Source organism: Poecilia reticulata, linkage group LG9 (assembly GCF_000633615.1).
Source record: "Poecilia reticulata strain Guanapo linkage group LG9, Guppy_female_1.0+MT, whole genome shotgun sequence".
Classification (NCBI taxonomy): Eukaryota; Metazoa; Chordata; class Actinopteri; order Cyprinodontiformes; family Poeciliidae; genus Poecilia; species Poecilia reticulata.
Genome location: NC_024339.1, coordinates 918281 through 941155, shown reverse-complemented (window position 1 = coordinate 941155; position 22875 = coordinate 918281). Strand labels below are relative to the sequence as shown.

Genomic DNA, 22875 nt, shown 5'->3' with positions numbered 1-22875 from the left:
ATAAAAAAGTTGTGGCCGAAATCAAGACTTGACATCTATTTGCAATCTGTGGCTGTTCAATTATAGTAAGAGTTAGAGAAGTGAAAGCTCCACTTCCTGTTCTCTGCTCTGTGCAGAGCGTGGTCAGCTGCAGTCCTCCTGACTCAAGGTTCCACATGTTCCCAGTTGGCACTCTTCATCCCATCGTCTCAAACCAGCAACCTCATTCTCCTGAGACACCAACAAAGCATTTTTTTTTCTCCTCCTAATGTCTGCTTACTGGAAATGTCCCGTTTTTCAGATCATCTATGACTGTGAACCACAAATGTTTGTGCATTAATTCCCAGAAGATCAGCAGTTTCTCAGGCCAGCTTTTCTGGCACCAACAACTATTTCACATTCAGGTTTGCAAATTAAAATCTTTCTTCCTCATTCTCATTCTCATTCAGCATGTCATCCCCAGCAGCACATCTCCATGGGTAAATTGACCTGCTGACATGCGATTGGCTGATTGGATATTTTGTTTGCAAATAAGCAATATCACAGATTTATCTAGTAATGTATGGAGTGAATGTAAATGAGGGATTTAAATTTGAATAGTAGGAGAAACACAAGTGAAACAGTTAAACTTATKTTTATTTGAGAGTTGAGCTCTGAGTTTCAGGTCTTATTTACACAGTTTGGATTGTTGCAGTTCTGATTTCTGGGCGCTCTCAGTCCTCCGACCATCTATGTGACAAAGTAGGAAATAAAAACAATAGAAAAAGCTGACAGCAACATCACACCCAGAGAGGGTCAGCGCTTGTTGAGTGACAGTGCACACACAGTATCCTACCTGTACAATAATCGTGCTACTATTCACATTCATCTTTACATTAAGAATTGTATTTACAGTGATCACATTAGGGAGAGAGAGCCGGTACCTGAGGAGTTACTTCCATGATTAGCTTTTACTCGTTCACCAGAATAAAAAGAGGCGCGTCCGGCCAGTGCTGGCCCAAACAACAGCAGATCCCTCAGGTCCCCGACCGGGATCGGGCGGTGACCGCACTGGTTTCACAGATCACTGCTCCCGCTGATGCAACACGGCTGGAAGTGGTCAGAGGAAGCAGCAGGCTCCATAACAACAGGATCAACACTGGAGTTGTGTTTATGTTTCAAACATCAAATGGCCTTGTCCACTGAGTCACACCACACACCCTCCACATAACTGCGAGCCATTTTTCTGAAGGWTTTTTTTTTTTTTCAAACCTTTGCTGAGGTAGGCAGCAAAGAGCAGATTAAATTAGAATTTTATGGCATTTTACGCAAGCCCAAGATGTGTCACTTCCTCAGCAGTCGCGCAACACGGGGACTTTATAACAAAAAAAAAAAGGCGGCTGCTGTTTCTTTAAGAGAAACACTCCTCTTGCATGTRTTCAAGTGAGCTGACACACTTTAAAAAAAGACAGGAAGCTATAAAACAAAAAGGTGAGGTCACTTCACTCAAACTTTCTCCAAAAGAKCACAAACTGTACATGGAAACATGTTGGGCGAGTAAAAAATACCGTTCAACAGCACACCGGATAAAAAACACCATGGAGGAACACGTTGGAAATGTGCAGCATTTTCTCCCAAGAATGAAACGTCAACAAATAAATAAGGACAAAATAAAAATAATTCATTAAATAACAATCGTTGTCTCAGTTTAGGATMGTTTAAAAAGTAATCCGAGTTTAACTTAAACTGCCCAGAGTTCATAAAAAAAAAAWATATATTTATATCTATGAAATGCTAGGCTCCCATAAGTCCTCTCATTGGGTTCAGGAACATCAGCTAACAGGTATATGCTTTGCACCTGTCACAATATTCCAATTTACAGAACAACAGTGCCCCCTGCAGGCTCTTGGTCACAATAAATCATGTTCTTTTTGGAAGCCTTTTCACTGTTCATCCATTTCACAATCAAAATATATCAAATAGGGCTTTCTCTCTCAGTGGGAACTTTGTATCCATTTCTCTGATCTTGGACACCATCTTTGTCCTTTCTGTCAGTTTGCAAAGAGGAACCATTTCTCCAGAGGAGCTGGTCAGACGTTAGAGAGCTTTAGATTTGGTATGTTCCAGCAGCTTCATGTCATCTGTAAATCTAGGAGTCTGATTTGGCGGCGTTAAGCCTTGTAGTTGTTTGCCTGTGTGGTGAGAGCCAGCTGACCGTTGGGTGCCACCTCTGTGGCCTCATCCTCCAGCAGGCCGGACACGTCGGCGTTGGGGATGCTGTCGTGGTAGCTGCTGAAGCTGATGTTGTCCTCTTTCAGCTCGATGGTCCAGAAGGGGGCATTGAGCTTGCGGTTCTGGTACTCCCGGTAGGTGTACACGCCTCCCACGAAGCCCAGCAGCAGCAGCACCACCAGGATGATGACGGCCAGGATGATGATGTTGAACTGCGTCCATGAGACCTCCTTCAGGGCTGCTGTGGTGTTGTCAGTGGGACTGCTCAGGCTGGTCAGCAGGGCCTGTGTGGTGGTGGTGGTGCTGCCGCCCGAGGCGGCACTGCCGTTGCCGTTGGATCTGTGGACTGGGTTGCCTTTGGTTGCTGTGGAGGTCAAAGTGGTGCTGGTGAAAGGCGACGTTGGGGAAGACCCGCTGGATGTGGGGGTCTTGGTTGTGACCTCTGCTGGTGCTGGTATCATCCGCACTTCTGAAGAGAAAAAAACATTTTAAGCTTCAGTGAATCTTAATTCAAAGTGATGTGGCCAAAAAACCCACGATCCAGAACAAAGGCCGGGTTTCCCCTGGAAAACTTGCTAAACCAAGAACACCGTCCAAACAGAACATTTTGAGTGAAAGGTGGTGCGTCGGTTCTGCAGAGGTGCACAATGTGAAGGTGACGTGATTGGTCAGTGCGCCACCCCAAGCTTTATTCCTAGTTTAATGCTTTAAATACAAAGCCATCTTTGGTATCACTGTTTCTGGTGTATAAAATAACACTTGAAATAACAAGCAACAYTTAGCCTGGTAGGTGGGGGGCAAGTAAAGCCCAGTGACCACYTSGGAAAACCTGACAAGAGTGCTGGTTCTTTTTTGTTGTTAATAAATCTGAAGATTCCCTTGACATTGTGTTTTTGTTGCTGCCTTGTGCGGCCGTTAAGTGTTCCTAATTTCCTATTCCATAACYTCCCAACCTTTAACCTGTGGGATGAAAATCTCTTTTCTATCYCTCAGGTGTTGGGTTTCTTTTAAAAATACATTTTAAAATTGTCCAAGCAAGTTTTGTCAAACACCCCAAGGTCAAGGCTAAAATATTGTGGTGAATGTCCCTTCTCTGTGGCAGCAGCCCTGATTTGGAGTAACCTTCCCCTGGATCTTCGTTCCATTACTGATCCTAACGTCTAAACATAAGACTTTTAATACTATGTAGCATTGTGTRTGGATATTGTATTGTCTTTTGTCATGTAATCTTTKTAATATAAAGGGCTTTGGTCTTCCTGGCTAGTTGTTGTTAAGAGCTAAATAAACAAATCAATCAGTCTTTAAGTTGAAGTCTTTACGTTTCAGATCACGCTATTGACGGAAGCGATGCTGCTGATGAACGCTGAGGGACCATTTTTCTCCAAAAGGACTGAGAATCCTCTGTGGGATGCCTGTGGCTTTAACGTATTTTCTAAAATACWGATAATTTTATTCATTAGTTGCAATAAGGAATCCTGTGGAGGAACTTGAATCCAATCCTGCATGTCCAACACCAGTGCGGTGCTGACTTATGAAAGAATTTTAACATTCAGTCCTAGAAGCTATACTGCAAAGTTGCATCTACATGAACCACAGAACTTGTAAAACTATGTTTTCTGACAAATGAGGCMAAAGGAAAGATGCTTGGAGAAAACAAAAAAGTCCAGGCCACAGAACCGGGGCACCTTATGGTTCATTGAGTTGACCTTGAGCTCAAGGTGAGACCATTCATCGGACACAAAGTGGGTCAGCAACAAGACAATGATCCCAAACAAAGTAACAAATCTAAAACAAATGAGATAGTTGAGTTGTTACAATGAGTCAGTCAAACTCCAGACTTCCATCTGACTCATGTACTTAAAGGAGCTGTGCAGAAACACAGTGAACGGTGATGTAACAAAGAATGTGCCTAACTTTATTCAAATAGCACCAGAGTGATTTTCTCTGAAGTTGGCTCTACCTGGTGCTGAGTAAATGGTTGAATTTTTTTTCCACTCACAACTTTTTAACATTGATTTTGTGTTTGTTTATTAAAAGTAATAATGTTAAATCTTGATTTTGTACACTTGAGATTAATAACATTAGAAGACTGTAACTAAAGCATATCCTGAGGCTCTGGSCTTACTTGGACGGGTGCAGTTATGTGCTCTGGCGTCCCCTACGAACCCGGAGGCGCACTCATGACACCGGGACCCGGCGGTGTTGTTGATGCATCTCAGGCAGCTGCCAGTTTTAGGGTCACAGAGCTCGGCGGGGCCCAGAGGGTCCGCGTTGCCGCTGCAGTCGCACGGTGCACAGGCCCCAGACACGTTGTAGAAGCCAGGGCTGCACTGGTCACAGTGTGGGCCGCTGTAGTGGGAAAGGCACCGCTCACACACGGCAGAGCCGCTGGAATCTGAACAAGGAAAGAGAGATTACCACGTCAGCTGCTGATCACTGCTTCAACCAGGAAGGCTTTCACTRATGATGCACAAGAGTCCTAAMATCAAAGGGATGGCTGTTGATTAATTAACAGAGACAATTCTAAGCAATACTTCATGAATTCATATAGATTCCTAAATGTGTATGACCATTAAAAAAAAGAAAATGTAGAAAAATACAGCAATAAGACACAATTGGGGTACTAAACCTCAACCTGAAAAGCCCTTAGATTAATGCAGTGTTTCAATGAACTTTTAATATGTGCCTTTTRCCACTAGGGGGCGCAAAATGACTAGATGTGAATGTGGAAGACATGTTGTGTCTTAGCAGGTTGTTTTCTCTCAGGTATGGTCATGGAAACATGGACTGCTGCTGAGTCTCCTGAGGTCAGGTCACACCCTGCCTCTTCATTTTAATATTCTCCACCAGGCAGGCTGATTGACCCAAGCTTTAATAGATAGACGCGTAGCAAATTAAAGGGAAAAGAAAAAGTTTGTTTCTCAAAACTATGATAGTAACAAAATGAATACAATCTGAAATATAAATGTATTAAAAATGAGAAGATTAAAACACCCAGAGGAGTGGTATATCTGAAATCATCCTCCATCATTATCCATAAAAACATCAACACACCCAATGAGGGAAGGTGTTTTGGAATCACACACACACACACACACACACACACACACACACGCACACACACACACACACACACACACACACACACACACACACACAATCACACACACACACAATCACATGCACACAGACCAGGAGCAATTCTGGAAGCCTCCACATAAAACAGATTCAAGGCTTTATGTTCATTTGTCATTAGTCTGTGTTGTTAGACTTTAAAATCAAAATGACCCCTGTTGTGTTATGAGTCAGAACACACAAAGCATAACATTCAGATTTGATGTAAATTCTGATTTTATTAGGAACTGATCTCCTTTTGACACAAGAACCATCACTGCTTTGGAACCAAGTGTCCTTTGTTTCCGAGAGTCGGCTTTCTCTCTGTGTAACATGACACTACCGCCCCTTCTAGCATGTCGGCCTGGAGATGCAGTATTAACGGCGCTCCCTGAGGGGGAAACTTTTCACCAAACATCGTCTTATTGACAATCGACCAGTGCTTGCCTTGGACCTCTGAAGGTGGTCTTGGTGGTCCTGCGGAACAAAGGGAGCAGGCACCAGGGAAACATCAATTCATCCTCCAGTTAGTCAAACGTGGAATCTAAGCCATGTTTGGAACAAGTGCTGTCTGAATTCAGCCTTCACAAGTATACACAACCAAAGTGGAGATGTTTACATACATTCACCTTCAGCATAAAGCTCACAATRAGTCRGGCTTTTGCTGTGGTGGGCTGAGAATACAGCGGACACATTCAATGAGTTTTAAAAGTAAGAATCAGGTGTGGCAGTAGGGATTTACTGTGGATTTTCTCTAAACCACACTGGTTTAAAGTAACACATATAAGCTCAATTATATGAATAGAACTTCAGCTGTTTTGTTTCTAAGAAGCTTAAAATTGGTAGATGACCAAAAGTAAAAGCGCTCTTTGGGATGTGAATGAATCCCCAGGCCAGATGGGATTTGGATTTCCTCCAGCATGTTTGTCCAAGAGTTTCCCCCCAAGAGGCAACGCTGTACCTCCAGACTGTGGCAATGGGGATGTAGGGATTTAATCTTTCTCCTTTTATAGCAAACAGCCATATGCACCTTCTAAATACAGCTTTCAGTCTTGTTCTAGAAGGTGTTTTGTAAAGAACAGTGGGGACAATTATAGGTAGCTAACAAACTAACTTGAGCTCAAATGGCTTGTCGCTTCAATGATTAGCTCAAAACTTACACCGATTCCATCATAGATCTTTCAGCTACAGATTATGTACAGAGTACTTAAAGGGTGCTTATGAAMACTTAGCCTGGCTATTACTTTCCTACACTATTTCACTCATTCAAATCTAATTTCACAGACAGCCTGGGATTTCTCCCATTCACATAAATTCCTCAGGTAGAATTCTTCCAGCCCAGTCAGCAAACAGAAGGAGAAGTTGTGAACAATGACGTGGATTTTCTGTGCTGTTTTAGAACTGTAGCCTGCCTGTAGTTTTTATAACAGCAGCAGAGGAAGTGAACGTCTGTGTTGGTCATGCTTCCCAAAATGAAATTAACATTAACAATGGCCACGTTCAGATCTGCTCTTCTCTCTGCTCTTAGTGACTGGGTAAAATTTAAAACTTCAACAGAGTCCATGACTCCAGGAAGCAATCGTTTCTCAATTGCCAGTGCCCAGACCCTCTGGATGAAGTAAAGTGTAAAATAAGGGACTGGTTTTTACCAGGCTAATGAGGACTGGGCTGTCTTATACATTTTTTTAATTTAACCTGTAAATACTGACTAATTATCATATAARCAACATATTAAGGCTTCGTTTACACTGAGACAATCATRGCATTTTTGTTGTGATCCAGTCGCTTGTTTACACGTCTTCAGTGATCAGAGTCTCAAACACAGACACTTTTTGAAACCAGGTCTCACACTGAAACCTTTTAGAAACACCCTCCACATATTTGAAAGCACACATTCACAAAGTGCAAGAGTGTAGGGCTTATTCTACACTCATACACTCTTTGGGAATGAAAAGGYAGATGATATCATCTGGTGCATAGCCTTGTGCTGTGTTGTGCTACTTTGTCTGTTCAGTTTAACACAAACATACTGAAGTGTTAGGTGAACACTTGGTTCATCAGAGATGGATTWTTATTTTCTAAATDAGGTGAAAGTHAGTTAGGTAGAAACTAAAGGTCAAAAGCAAAAGTGCGTTTTGATTACATGCTAAAATTACAGCACCATCTAGTGCCCCAGCATGACGACTACAGCAGATTCAACGTGTCTTTGCGGTCTCATCTAAAATGTGGAACTTTTCCCTAATCAGCATCTAAAAATAATGGCAGTTTCCAGACAGCAATCTCACCTAAGAAGGAGATTCCAAGTCTTAGTTAGGTTACTGCAGAACTGCAGTGTGCAWTTAACTACTGGTAGTACAGAAACATACATGATAAATATCATAATGTCCCAGAAGGACCCTGACTGCACTTTGTCAGTGTACACCTTAGAAGCATTGCWCAGGAACCTTGTGAGTAAAGGCTTGTATCAAGCTTGGCTTGCTGAAACTGGCTTCCAGTCACCTATTGGACTATTACAACAGAGGCCAACAGMCAACTCCTTTCACCTAAAACATAAAAACCAGTCAGAGTGGAGCTCAACCCTAAGAATGTACCTCAGATCCTCAGATACCAAATGTGAAAAGCAGACTGATCCTCTGCAACAATGTGGATCCATGATAGAACCAGTCTGCAGTGGAGCTAGACACAGAGCTATCTGGTTTGTCCTGGCCTAGTTGTCAGTCTGTCTAGTGCAGTCATGTGACTGCGCTGTATTCCAGCAGTGAGCAGTCTGCTCCTCATGATAAGCTTGATTTAACCTCTGCTGGGGGTTCAAAGGCATCAGCCTGTAGGGTTGGGTTATATAACMGAGAGAAAAAAGCTGCTGTGCACAGCACCGCATGGGGCCGGCAGGCCTGACCTGCTCCCTTATCCACCGTCCCCTGCTTTATAYGACACACACACTAAAGGTCTGGTAAAGCCTGTGATGCTCTGTTTATGTAAGAGTTCCTCTCCTCTTTAGGAAAGAGGAGAGGAGGGCAGATTTCTGCTGATGTTCAGGATCAGCTGTCAGAACTGAGCCAAACTCTACCACTAGGTGAAGACACAATCATACATGGATGATTTAGTATGTGTGACCCACATTCTGTACTGGTGCAGTTCTCCACTTCACCTCTCTGAGTGTCTGCAGGGAACTAGATTCATCCACCTCAACAGGGTACATTAGCACATCTATAAAGCTCATCTATGTTTTAACGTGAAGTCAGGATTCTCCATGGTGGCGTCTTTTCATTTGTCACMGATGCCGAGGAAACCACTAATATACGACTGTTTCCCTCCACAGTCACGTAACCTACTAACGGGAACCAGGAAGGACATTTTGATCATCWCTTCCCTCATTCAGCTTCTCCTGCAGTGATGCTGTCTAAACAGAGAGAGATGCTAGCCCATCCCCCCACCCCAGTCTGTTGCTGCCTGTCTCTGAAACGGCCCAGCTGTGCTCACGCTGCCCCTGCTCAGCTCAGCCTGGTTCATGTCCCTTCCACTCCCTCCCACGTTGTGTAGTCTCCACTCGGGCCCCGAGCAGGAACCAACGCTGATCGCTCCGGTGCATCTACGGCATGGTTGTTGTCATGCAGGGAGCCACCAATSGGGGGCATCAGTAGCTGCCTATGGGAATGACTAGCTGATGCAAAGCTAAATAAAAACTGAATGGTTAGAAGACARGGTTCACATAGAGTTTGATGCAGATTGGCTGTGATCTAAGTCACAGAGTGGTGCTGCGATGTTTGAGCCTGATGAAGTGAAACCATGAAAGGCCAGTRACACACAAAACACAACATATGGCTCCAYGCCAAGCTGTAATTAGGGGGTTCTGGCAATGACGATAATCTTTAGTCTCTATTCACCTGCTTACATCATCTCCCCATTATGCTGTGTTGTGTTTAAAAAGGGAAACACTAGCAGCCTGGAGGTGAATATATGGGGTCATATGGGCAGTGTTAGAGATTGTACATTCCAGACCCAGGCACTAATCAATGATGAAAGTGAACAAACTGCTACCTTTTTTAGATAGCTGAGACTTATTATCCCCTCTATATCTATAGGAACAGCTCATCACACTCCGCTACATTAAATAGTCTTTATAACTTACCACKTTACTATTTTTGGTAATAAACTAGCATAACAATATCAAAGGCGCTATTAATTTGTSGAGTCTTGTTAGTCACACAGTATACAGCAAGAGAAAGAAAACATTGAGTAATCAGAACCATCTCCTTTAAGTGTTAGAGCAGTGATGAATTATTTAGATGATTGTTCTACAGGTCGGGCTGCGCAGTTGGTAGAGCTGTTGCCTTGCAGCAAGAAGGTTCTGGGTTCGATTCCCGGCCTGGGGTCTTTCTGCATGGAGTTTGCATGTTCTCCCTGTGCGTGCGTGGGTTTTTTCCGGGTACTCCGGTTTCCTCCCACAGTCCAAAAACATGACTGTCAGGTTAATTGGCCTCTCCAAATTGCCCCTAGGTGTGAGTGTGTGTGTGCATGGTTGTGTGTCCTGTGTGTCTCTGTGTTGCCCTGCGACAGACTGGCGACCTGTCCAGGGTGTACCCCGCCTCTCGCCCGAAACGTTGGCTGGAGATGGGCACCAGCACCCCTCCTGACYCCACTGAGGGAAAAAGVGTGCAAGAAAATGGATGGATGGTTCTACAGGTCCCTACATGTTGGGAAGATGTAATAACCAATCTGGAGCTCTGGCAGTGTGGTGTATTCCTGCAGGGACACACACCTTTATTCAGGTGTAAAACGAAACTGCCGTTACATTTTTTCCAAGAGATTCCCACATTACTGGTATATCTAAAAATACATCTAAACTGGATCAGAAGGTGGYAAAATKAAGCATATTTTGTGGATTATCAAAACTTTGAGGTATTGTGTTGCTTTAAATAGGCAATCTTTTTGAATAGTGAATGTACATGGGGATGAAGTGTGTTAAATCCCATTGTTGTACTGCTGCAGGACAAACTGCATTACACATGCCTGTCTAGGGTTTCTTTCTTCTGTATTTAACAAACTGGAAATGTAAATTAAATGCTCTGTACTAGAGATGGGATCTCATTCTCATGCATTCAATTGAGTTAACTGTAGGTAATAAATTAATCAGATATTAATCCAAAACTATCTACAAAATCAGCTACGTTTTCAACTTAAAAAAACAAACCTTTTTGCTGCTAAATTATTAAGTTCAACAACAAGATTTTATACTTTTTAGTTGTTCTTTTGTTTCTTCAACCATCAGGTTTATGCAAAGTTTTGTTCTAGCCACTCGGTTTTCCAGTGTTTCAGGAACTCCTGATCATTCACGGAAATCCTTTAGAAATGTGGACTGTGGATGCTGACATTAGYGTTGGTGATGTCTGTGCTGCTGCTACATGTTTAGCATTCAGATGCTATGTTAAGCTTGAACAGCTTCGCWGATAGGCTAACCSAGTGGTGGGCAACCCTGGTCCTCGAGGGCCGGTGTCCTRCAACTCTTAGATGTCTCCCTGGTCCAACACGCTTGAATCCAATAGCTGAATCACCTCATAAGTGCAGTCAGGTTCTCCAGAGTCCTGCTAATGACCTCATTATTTCACTCAGGTGTGTTGAAGTAGAGACACATCTAAAAGCTGCAGGAGTCCGGCCCTCAAGGCCTGGAGTTGCCCACCATTGGGCTAACCCCTTCTAGCACAACAAAACAATAGTATTTTCCAGTGTTCAATTAGATTGTTTCAGAAGCAGAAATGAACCCCCAGTGGGTCAAGAGATGCAGCTTTGTCGTCCATCACTGCTTGTGCGTCAGATTTAYAGGCGTACCAGAAACATGGACAAAGGTTCCGGCTGGAAAAAATTTTTATCATTTGCATTAAAATTTTTTATGCGTTAAAATCTCCGTAATTAATTCATCACAATTAACGTATTAAAGTCTCAGCCCTAATCTGCACACAATCCATAAAATGGTGGTAAATTAAGATTATTTTCTTCTGAAAAAGCCCCAAAGTCATTTAATACAGCATTCATTCAGTTTGAGAAACAGAGGGGTCATCCTTAAGAAGCTAACAAAAACAGATCTCTATAAGTCATGCACTGTACCATTAATTACCTGCAGTGTACTCCTTTGTGTTGAGTGGTGTATAAAGCTAGACTCTGAAACAGCAGCAGCCAAAAGCAAACCAAAGAGTATGCAGGAACTAACTTAGACTGAGTCTGCCTAATGCTAAGAAGGAGAGCGGGGACTGACCGGTGAGACAGGTGCCGGTGGAGGTGGAGTTGGAGCAGGGGCACGGTGCACAGGCTTCGGTCGGGGCGGCACCAGGTTGGCGATAGAAACCCACCTTGCACTCCTCACAGTTGGACCCCTGGGTGTTCCCCTCACAGTTCAGGCACACTCCTGCAGGACACAGCAGACTTTATGTGAATAACTGACATTTTTCTGATTTGTGTTATAAAAATAATGAAAGTTTTTATACAAATTCCTCAATAATTTTCTGTCAACATCAGGTTTGGTGCTCCTAAAAGGAGAATCCAATTACATKAATGTATCTACAAGGAAAAAAATAAATACATGATTTCATGAAGGTAGTTCATGTTTTGTAACATCAGACTTAGCTGTGAGAAGATATCTGAGCAGGAGGGGGGGTAATGGTTGGGTTGGTGGTGGGTGCTGTGGTTATATGTGTGTGTGTGTGTAGGTGTGTGTGTGTGTGTTTTGAAAATGTGCAGAATTCTAAACACCTGCATGAAAATATTWTAATGCAGTCTGAATTCAACGCATGCCAAGTTGTTTTGTGAGTTTTCTTATCTAAACATGTACATTTTAAAATATGTTCTATGTTAAAAACATAACRTCAGCAATTGTAYCTTATGCTTCTGAGCTTATGTCTCTCAGTTTGGGAACATTCAGCAGTTGCTGCTGATTAAATAGTGACATGATTGGGTTCTAATGTTGAAAACGCTCCAGGTCTTCCTTTAATCACTGTTAAGCATTTCAGCAAGTCCATCTCACAGTTTAAGGCAAATCCACTGACAGGTTATTTTGGTCAGTGAGCCCTCTGCAGGAAGGTGCATGTACCTTCCTCTAAGCTCTTAAATAGATTCCACAGGAACATCTGAAAGATCTAATCTTCTGTTCTTTGGAGCATTTATTTGTGTATCTGAAGTCACCAGTGACTTGGATGAGTGACGCATCACAAACCTACAGGCCAACACAAGAACCGAGAAGCTGTTCTCCATCCCAGGGTTCTGTAGATCCTCTGGGAAGAACACTTTTCTGTTGTGATGTACAACAATAACAGTAACTGCATGACTGAAAAAATAGGAGGGCATGGTTAATGCACAAAAGCTATTTACAGGAAACACAGGTGCTATTTACATAGCACCTGSAGAGGGAAGGTGMTATGAAGACATCTCATAAAGGTTTTGAGTTTCCAGTGAAATATGAAATGTTCTGSCCAGAGCAAACTTTGTTCTTGTTTTTGACAAAAATCAAATGTGTGCATCAGTTCTTGGAAAACAAGAAAACCCTTACAAAGCCAACAGCTCCTCTCACTTCTAATCATGCTATCTTGAATAGACCTCCCAATAAGGAAGCTGTAATTCAACTGGCTGTGCTTTGCTTCCATAGTATTATGGAAAAAAAAAAACAATACTAAAGATGCCCCAGTTGGGTTCTACATATTGGACTGGTCCCAGTCATGGTGCTTTGAAACGATCRATGGTTATAACGGCAAAATACTTTACTGATCATACCTGGTCTTCGGCTTGTCTTTACAAAAATGAACAATGATTGAGAGAAACATGAAAGGAAAGAACAATTACCTGGACAAAAAAATGACAAACTGTGACCTCTATCACATTATTGAAATTATTGAAGGAAATATCACTGTTGTGTATTTAACAGTGTCTGTGAATTATTATGCCTGCATAGTGACAGATGCAGTCATAATAATGAAGGTTGCAAAGCCATGATTCCACCTGTATCTGGACATAACAATTAGACAAAAATGGAGGAAGTTGATTCGCTGGTAATGGAAAACCTAAGGGACGTTAGTTCATGAACCTTTGTTCATTCTGAGAGYCAGAATTGGTTCYATTTATGTGAAAACAGTTGATGATAAACTGAACAATCCTGTTTGCAGCTTTAGCTGTTATGTTAGCTGGATACAAATCCCTGCAGTCTTTTCCTGAAGTCCAGAGTTTTCGGGAAAACGTTTGCACCATGTTMCTGGATGAGCCGCCCTGGGGAAAGTCTGGGTCRGGTTTTAGAGGGAGCTATCAAACCTGTGCTTTGTTAATCCACAGCGCAGTGACCACTGAGCCCASGAGAAGGCTGCAGCTCTCCATCTGCCCCTGCATTAGAACGGGAGGACATATGGCTTCTCACACTGCCGCCCCCACAACACACACTGTCCCCCTCTGCCTCTCCTCTCCATCACGCCTCTCGTTCTCTKTCTCTGCTAGTTTCTTTAAGTATCTGAGCCTGACTACTGTAAGGTGAAAATACTTTCTGCTGATGACAGGAGTCTGTTTTGTTCTCAAAGTCTGAAGTATACAGGRTGAAAAGGAGGGGTGAGTTTTCTTCCGATAATGATACTAATAATTTTATTTGTAGTGCCCTTTATGTCTCCACTTGAAATCTCACAAGGCTCATTCACATGCTGATGATGGCAAGCTACWGGATTGTAGCTGCAGCTGCCCTGGGGCAGGCTGATAGAAGCAGGGCTACAATTTTTTTGCACCATCAACCCTTCTGATCAACACCAGCAGGCAAGGTGGGTGAGGTGTTTCGCCCAGGGAAATAACCGACAAGGGCGGACGGGGAATTTAACCGGCAATCCACCTTTTGCACGGAGAACTCCTACCGCCACCATCGCCACATGTCTTCCACAGCAACAGAACCTTCTCTTGGGTTAAGCAAAGGTTGAAGAGATGTTGTAGAATCCCACAGATCTGCTCTGCAGCATCAGGCCTTCGGGACTCTSACACCATCTGGACCTGATACAGATACAGAAAAGTGGGAGAAGGAACCAAAGGGAGCAGAGCATCTCCTGATTTGATTGAAGTCAAGCTTGAAGAAGCAGAAGAGTCCATGACTGAGATGGAAGATGGAACATCTGAAGCTTGACAGGAAAGCGCAGGGTCAGAGGAGGGTGGGGTGTCTGTTCAGCCTGACTTGATGTCCACTCAGTGTGGCTGGCTCAGAGCATTCCAGTCTGGAGCCTCAGAACAACCCTGCAGGGCTGCTTCAGCCTCCTGTGACCGCTTTCTCACAGTTCTCTTACTTGTCTGAACACGGCTTGTATTCTGAGCAGAGAAGATTTTGCTTTAGAGGTGTAAAAATCCTTCATATTAGCATAACATAAATCCAATGTCTTGTTTTGTCTGGTAATGTGCAATTSTAGCATATAGAGTTCTACCCTAACTCTCTTAAATAACACTGATCACTGGAAGAGGAGACATGGAAATGTTGTCACACCACTCAGTTTTTCTTACATTTACTGACCATGAGGCTTTGAGGTAAAGGACAAAAMCGAAAAGAACGTCTTGGTGAAATGTCTTCTATTTATGCTGCCTTTATATTGTTTTATATTTAAATAAACAGGTGAGGACCACTGAACACAGTGTGTACACTTCTGACAGCATGTATGTCAAAGAGAAATGGACAGCAGTTTGAGGATCTTTGAAGCTTTGATGGCTCAACAAAAATTAATTAACACATACTTTTATCACATAATCTGACTTTGTCATAATTTTTAGACAAAAAAAGAAGAAAATKWATCCTGTTTTACTGACTACATAAGACCCAAAACGAGGCACTGAAGTTTGTGGCTCTAATGAAAAGAAATGTGCAACAGTCCAAGGGGTGTGAATACTTTTGCAACACCACAACTCTAATGTATATATCTGTCTTGTACCCCAGTAGTCCCTCCAAACTCCACTTAAAGCCAGAAACTGGGAAGTAAATCCTGTAATTACCTTGGAGCTGTGGGTTAGCTGCTGGTGGAAAAAAACGTCTGTGGCTTTATCTCGGGTGTTGCTGTTCTTATACTCGTTCTAGCTTCAAACATATTTAGGCCAGGGAATATCCATTTCTATGTTCAAAAGTCCAAAAAAGTTAGAATACGCAGCACTGCCTGTCTGCAGTCAGCTGTCACAGCAAACTCACTCTTTTCATATATTCTTTTTTTTCTTTCCAAAACACAYTTAATTTCTTAATTTTTCAAAACGCTTACRTTTTACAAAGTCAACACATTATTTTAACTYATTGAYTGGGTAAAAAGTATGAAATCATTTAGTTTAAATAAACAATTTRCTGCATTTTTTTAGTTTAAAAATAGAAAAAATATATATAACAAAGCAGCAGGATTAATGACATTCYTTTGCAACTCTCCTAAAAAAATCAGTCTGTCAGTTTATCTGAATTGAACAGAAAAGAAAACAGGAATTCGCTATGCTACTTCAATGTTCTAACAGCAATACCCTTAAAACATATAGCTCTGTCATTTTTTTCTCTTACTGAGGACATATGGCTACAGAAAGTCTTGAGTAAGGAGCATCTTGCTCTGAGGAAGATCTTTGCACAGGGGGGAAGTTAGCAGGAACAACTGACCTTTTAACCTCTCTTGTTGACATGTCCTGCTGCTATTTCTACTCTGACATTTATATTTTGGAAAATTGTAAGTTTGTGGGATCAAACCCACATATAAGCAAATTCTACACCATTCCATGGCCTACRTGTGTAATTCAACTCAYAGCAGACAGATGTCTGATCTGGATAGGGATCAGTCTCCAACAAAGGCTTTGACAGATGTATTGATGTCTAATCARGTGCTGTTAAAATGTTTGTTCATTTTCCTCAGGTTTAGTTTATTTTTAAAGCAGGCCCTATAGATCTGCATTGTACAGCTCAGTTTTGTTTGATTGTATATTTGATTCTATCCAGAGGTTCTCGCACTGATAAAATCAAATGTTTCTACACTGAAATCTAAAAAAAATAAAAAATGAAAAATAGCCGTTCTGCCTCATTCACTAGAAAATACAAGCAATCCGGAAAAGCAAAGTCTTTCCCTCCTAACTCACCAGACTGTGGGTGGCAGTAGTTGGTGTGGTTGTTGCATTGGCAGAGCCGGCAGCCATTGTTGCTGAAGTGGAAGAAACCTGGGTGGCACTCATCACACTTGGGCCCGTACACTCCCATCTTACACGTGCAGGTCCCTGAGCTGGAAAGAAGAACAGCAGAGAAACAAACCCATCAATAAACATGGACAACCAAACCAAAACAACAACAGCCATCCTGAGGTTTGGGTGTTAGCGCTGCTGCTAACACCCACACACGCCTTCCCTGCAGACTCCAATCCTAAAACTGGCCCAAAGGTCACATTGTAGCCACCCTGTTGCTGCTTTAAAGCTGCAGTATGTTACACTTATAAAAACATATCTTTTTTTTTTTTTTACATATTTGTTAAAAATGTAATAATATTGTGACAGTATGGCATGAGACAGATAATGTGTGGGAAAAAAAATAAAGCTCCTACTACTCTCCCAGTGTTAGCTAGAAAACCAATCAGAGCCAGGAGGAGAGTCTTAGCGCTGTCAATCATGCAGTCCATTTGTTTGCCGCTGATGCCCCTCCCCCTTCCGCTCTGCTCCCACTGTGGCTTCTCTCTGTCAACAGAGCCTGTCATTAAAGCAGGCTCTGTTGCATTAATGMATTAATGCAACAGAGCATTAATGCTAAGGCTAGCATTAAGGCAGATGACACAGATAACACCTATAATAACAGATAAACAGTTTTCCTATAACAGTAAGTTGTTTCTTGACATTAGCACATTGAGCAGCAAGTTGATTGATAGAGCTAAGCTCCTCCTCCTGGCTCTGATTGGTTGTTTTTGGTTGGGAACGGTGCGGTCCTTCAGACAGTAATAAAAGCCCAGGGAGGAGGTGGATGAGATCCATCAGAATATCTGTCTCTTAAACTGTCACAATATCAAATATGGAAAAAAAAAACATTTTTTATACAAGTTACGTACATACTGCAGCTTTAAGCATTTATCAGCTGGTCACATGATGATCAGTGGATCTCTGTGTAGGAGGGAGMGGCCCTGATTGTTGTTATCAGACAGTCATTTCTACACAGAGCTGAGAATTCTTCAGGTCTCAGATTGTGCCTTTAATTTTATGCCTGTGTAGATTTGTGGTGGAGCAGAGGAAATGATGCTGAGTCAGAAAAGTGGGGATATTTTTAGTGTAACCACTGGCTACACTAAACACTRACTCTAATGAGGAGAAAGCACAGTTACTGAAGGAAAAACACCTTCTCAMAGCTCACTRCAGCCTACTGCTCCACAGTTAAATTCCTGTTGGGATGTTTCCACTTTACAATGGAGGGGAAATTCATCTTTCTTTTTTTTTTTWAMCYTYCYTTTTTTTTTTTTTTTTTWACCAGCAATGCAAATTGAGCTGGTGAGGCCAGRAAACTGAACAAACAGAGGTGTGGTATTTAAATGATGCTTCCCAGATTTGTCAACAGCAGACTGAACGGGAGTTGAAGAGTATGAGGATCTCAGCAGCCGTTGATAAATGACACCCATGTGTGTTTGTTTTTAGATAGCAGTCAGAGCCGCAGAGTCCTGCAGGCAAACAGAACCACGCTGCAGCAGGTATGATGACATGCAGCAGGAACTCTTGAGTCACGTGGGTCAGATCCGGTCAAACCACTTATGCCACAGCAGGTTCCTTATTTTGTTCTTCCCAACTGGAAACTTGAAAAAGCCAACTTCAGGGTTTAAAGATAAATGCCATCACCTAGGCAACAGGTGTTCTTTCTTGATGACTTTTCATTCCCATTTATATCATTTTGACTCTTTCAGAGGCAAAAAAACTCAGTTTTGTTAGGACCATGGGTTGTTTTGGGGTTGGATTTATTGATTCTAGTTTCATTATTATTCTGTGTTCCTTYGTCTCTTTCTTTGATTAGATCAGATTTGTTTCTGTTTCAGCTCCTACATTTATTTTTTGTATCTAGTTATTCTTTGTAACTCTAATTTATTTATGTTAGATTTATTTTCTAGTCCTCTCTCTCTCTCTCTCTTCAGTGCATCCGTAATATTATAGAATGTTGTAACTGTGTGAAACCGCCCTCCGACGCTCAGGTAAGGTAATTTCCTAGGAAGAACACAAGACGCTACAAGCCCAGAAAATGGACTCAGAAACATAATCAGGGCACAATGACTTCCAAACAACTGACGTAAATCCAAAGTGACAGGCAGCACTTTCCAGAAGCGTGTGTGTGGGTCTTGACATAAGGAGGCCTTTGTTAAAACAACAACGCTTAATGCAAATCAGGAGGCCGRGGGCGGAGCTAAATTCAGCGATGCCGGAGACCAGGCGGTCAGCAGTCCTCATTTTCCCGGCCACACACACACACTGGAATAAACTAAATATTCATATGCTGAATCATGACCTTAATACAGAYTCAGAACATCGAGCTGCAACACGAAGGACAAAAATATATGCACATATGGCCCTGTTCCCCAGTTACATCTGTCTTTGTGAACTGTGAACGTTATCAACGTCTGCAGCTCCAAACACTGGAATCAGATTAGATCTATCCTCTAACTTAAATATACCATKACACATCTGCCATGTTCAGTCAAAATATATCAATTTTCATTTTGCTCCATCCAGCCTGAACAGAAAAAGGTAGAAACGAACTGAGCCACGGGATGCTGAGCTGCCCTGAAGAGGAAGCAGAGTGTCCGTAACAGAAGCTCCACATCGAATCACCCACTGACTGCCCTGCAAAAATACAGTTTTGGTGTGGATGTTGCTGCTGTTCTAAGAAGAGTTCRAGTTAGCTGTTTCCAGAATCAAAAAGTCTTTTAAAAATTCATTCAGAAGAAGTGCAAACGTCATGAAACGTGTAGAATTTGGAAACGTTGACAGCCTTTTGACACTGGTGAACATTTTCTACAGAACACACAAATAGACCGATACAATCATCCAAAGCACAAATATAAGATTCTAAACAAATATCAACTATATGATGYTTTTGTCTTTGTTGTCCATGTTTATCACCTGCTCTCTGACTCACGCAGTGTGATGTTGCCTCAATGCCTAAAATAAAATAAAAAACTGGAAAAAAAAAACTGATTTTTTGGCAACATTATTCTAAAAGAGAAGCTGAAAYTGGGTGAAACTTGTATTGGTAGGCTTATATTTCACTAAAACTGAATGTTGGAAAATTGGTCAAAAATCTTGGATTTGTGCAGCACACACTGATCGCTAAGTTAACAGACTCCCACAATGGTAATAGATTACAGCTCACACATAATAAAGACAAAAAGTAGGTGAGAGCCAACTGGGAGTCGACTGAGAACCACATTTGACATTCTTTGTTTGGTCTGAATCAGTCTAGATGAGCCTTCACACCTTCAGGAATGCTTCTGCTTTTTCTGATTTAGCTAACTCACAATACTCTGTAAACTGGTGGTTAGACACATCAGAAGAAGGAGAATGTATTGATCAGTATGGGGGAACCCGACACATGTCACGTGATACTATTAGCCATCCATTTTCTTAAAGTAAAACCCACGGGGGCAGTTCCTTTAAACGTGTCTATAATCATTACACAAACAGCAGGGTGCAGAGATTCAGAAATTCCAATGCAAGATTTCACCAAGACAGTCAATTTAAAGCTTAAAAAAACAAAAACAGATAGGGTTTCTGCCTTGTCAGCTTCGAGATCACCTGAGGTCTCAGGTCAGAAGGGCAGACAGTAGAAGGCTCCAATAACAGCGCACAATGCTGACACAAAAGGAGTTTCCTGGTTTTAGTGACCACTATGCTGGACAAACCACTCCTGAAAGATTTTGATGTGGATTCTAAATCAATATGATCCAGCTACGTTGGCTACAAAGAATACAGGTGAATATGTAGTTATGCCTACAGATCAAATCTGTCCATTTCAGTSCACCCTGGTCCTCCACTCGYCCTGCTTCCCTCTGTCAGGGATCTGCAGCCACACACAATATAAATAATCCCCTCTGAAGAATAAATGGGAATTAAAATCACAGAACAACATCGTTGAACTTTGAGCCCATAAGCCATTTTAAGCAGCCCTGCGTTCTGTGGACGGAGGCCTACGGAAACGTCCCGTACACGGAATGTGGAAGTTGGTTTGGTCCAAGGTTTAATCGGATGAATCCAGTTAAATCCTRATTTATACCAGTCCACTCAAACCAACTAGAGAGCTGATGGACATTATCTGCCTTCTAGTGGCTGGACTGTAGGAGTTAAATAGATTTTGACTCCTAAACAGGCCAGCTGGTTCTAAGGACTTGTTTATTGCTTTCATTGGTTTCATTGGYACATTGTTATTTTTTATGACAGAATGTGGCAATGGATTTTATGACACTTTCTTATGTACTTCTATTTTTTTAAAAGAAAGAGTTTGGGAGTTGATGCATGGACATCATGAACAAAGTCTGCATGTCCTTCATGCAAAAAAACGAAAAGAGACCGTAATTATGATCACATTTASCAAATAATAAATGTTCAAAACCTTGTATGGACTCCGAGAAATGTTTTTGTGTTTCAAGATATTTTTCTCCTGACTCTGTTCTGTTCTAATTTGACTTTTTTATAGCTTGTGTTGAAGCCTAAAAGCAACCAGGGTAGCAACAGCTGATCTACAAATTACAAATTACACCAAGACTGGATGGTYGTTTCCTTTGTGCCAAGCAAAGAGAATCACATTAAGTTTTGGAGGCATTCAATAACACCCAGAAAGCATTTTCTGATCATTTGATCAATTCAGATATAATTGATCCCCCACACACAGTATGKTGTGGGGGAAGGGTGTGAGCAGCAAGTACACAAGGACCCTCCTACTGGCTCTGATTGGTTGTTACTGACCGGGAGGCAGGAGCAATGTAATTTTGCAGATGGCAGTAGAACCACTGGGAGCAACCAGAGGAGTTTGATTATTTTCACACATTATATGTGTCTTATTTTTTACTGTGACAGTTTTAACTAATGTGTTTTTCTTAGTTATCTAGTCCAGCTTTAAGATGTGATGCAGGAAAAGACCCCAGGTGGACAACAGCATCTGATTTCTGAGTTTATAACCAACAACCCTGAATTATCTCTTTTCAACCTTTTATATCAACAACAAATAAGAAAAAGATTAAATGAATAAAGGCCTTCTACAAATTACATCATCATTTCTTTCTAATAAGCCTTCACCTTACAAGAAGAAACCATTTCCATTTGGACTCATTAGGAAGTCAGCCTGCCATCAGCCACATGGCTGCAGAAGAAGACTGGGATGAAGCCAGAGGTCCTCAGAGGGCCCAATAATCCCCCTGATAATTTGTGCCCTCTTGACCGCCAGGAGGGGTGAATGGGGGCGTTATTATTGTTTTGAGTGATTTCACTGTACCATGTTGGCGCAGCTGCTGCGTGAAAGATCTGCACATTAAGTAGGTCAGTATTACAGGGGCGACAAAGCTTAACCCCATTCTGCTGCTGCTGCTTCCCTGTTGGCTGCTGTATGTGAGGCTCCAGAACATCCTCACTGCAGCATTGGAGTGGGGGCTGGGGGGATGGGGTGGGGTCAGCTCAGTCAGTGGTCGAAGGAAACCAACCAGTGCACTACCCTGTGCTGTTTCTGATGAATTTATGGGCCAGCATGTAGATCCTGAGAGGGCGTGTCGAATGAGCCGCAGTGGAGCCCGTCTCCCAGYAGACTGTCCTGGCTCAGGTCAGCCTCATTCTGAGCCAGGACAGCATGGACACGCTCAGCTACCTACACAAAGAGCCAGTTCTGAGGTCAAAGGTCAAGAAAGTTCTACGTCACGCAGTTAAATAGGAATCCAAATGCTTTACTTTGTTTAACTGACATGTTGAGAGCRTTTGGGGTGGTTGCCAGGTTAATCACAACATATCCTGCAAAATCAGGTGGAAAAGAAACGTAAACACTTTTACTTATATAGAAAATTGAAAGGTTAAAACTTACTGTGTCCTTAAGAAGATAGAGCTGTGTCAAATCTGAATAAAACTTAGTGCATCAAAAATTTACACCTTTCTCAATAATCAGTGGTGATCTATTTAACTATGTTACAGCATCAAACTCTTCTTATAATTATCTGCAATTTTTTGTGTACATCCCTTCTGCTATTTTGATGATTTATCTTTGGGGATGAGCTGCATGTATTTGAGGCTGGAAGGTCTCCTTGCCATTACCCTAATCTTTAGCTCCATCCACTGTTTAAACTTTACCTTTAATAACATAAAGTTACCTAATTTTTAAAGTGCAATCAGTAATACTTTTATAACAAATTTATATCAATAATGATTTCTTGGTTAATGTCAAGTTGTCATAACAAAGACATTTTGAATAATGTTAACTTTGTATTAAAAGTGTCAATTTACCGAATGACACTTTATGACAACAGTCATAAATATTCATGAAGGCTTATTCATGTTTATGACATGTGTTATGTCATGTTTATGACAGTGTCATGACAGTCTTATTCACCCCCCTTCAAATAAAGTGTTACC

At 41.9% G+C, this 22875-nt stretch overlaps 1 protein-coding gene across 1 annotated transcript in view; it reads right to left on the bottom strand.

Moving 5' to 3' along the window:
* Positions 1-597: 597 nt before the first annotated feature.
* si:ch211-158d24.2 (multiple epidermal growth factor-like domains protein 9) overlaps positions 598-22875 on the bottom strand; it is a 38203-nt gene continuing 15925 nt past the window's right edge. Inside the window, 4 exon segments of the mRNA XM_008417353.2 lie at positions 598-2659; positions 4316-4585; positions 11555-11704; positions 16393-16532. Coding sequence (XP_008415575.1) covers positions 2130-2659; positions 4316-4585; positions 11555-11704; positions 16393-16532 — 1090 coding nt within the window. The 3' untranslated portion in view covers positions 598-2129.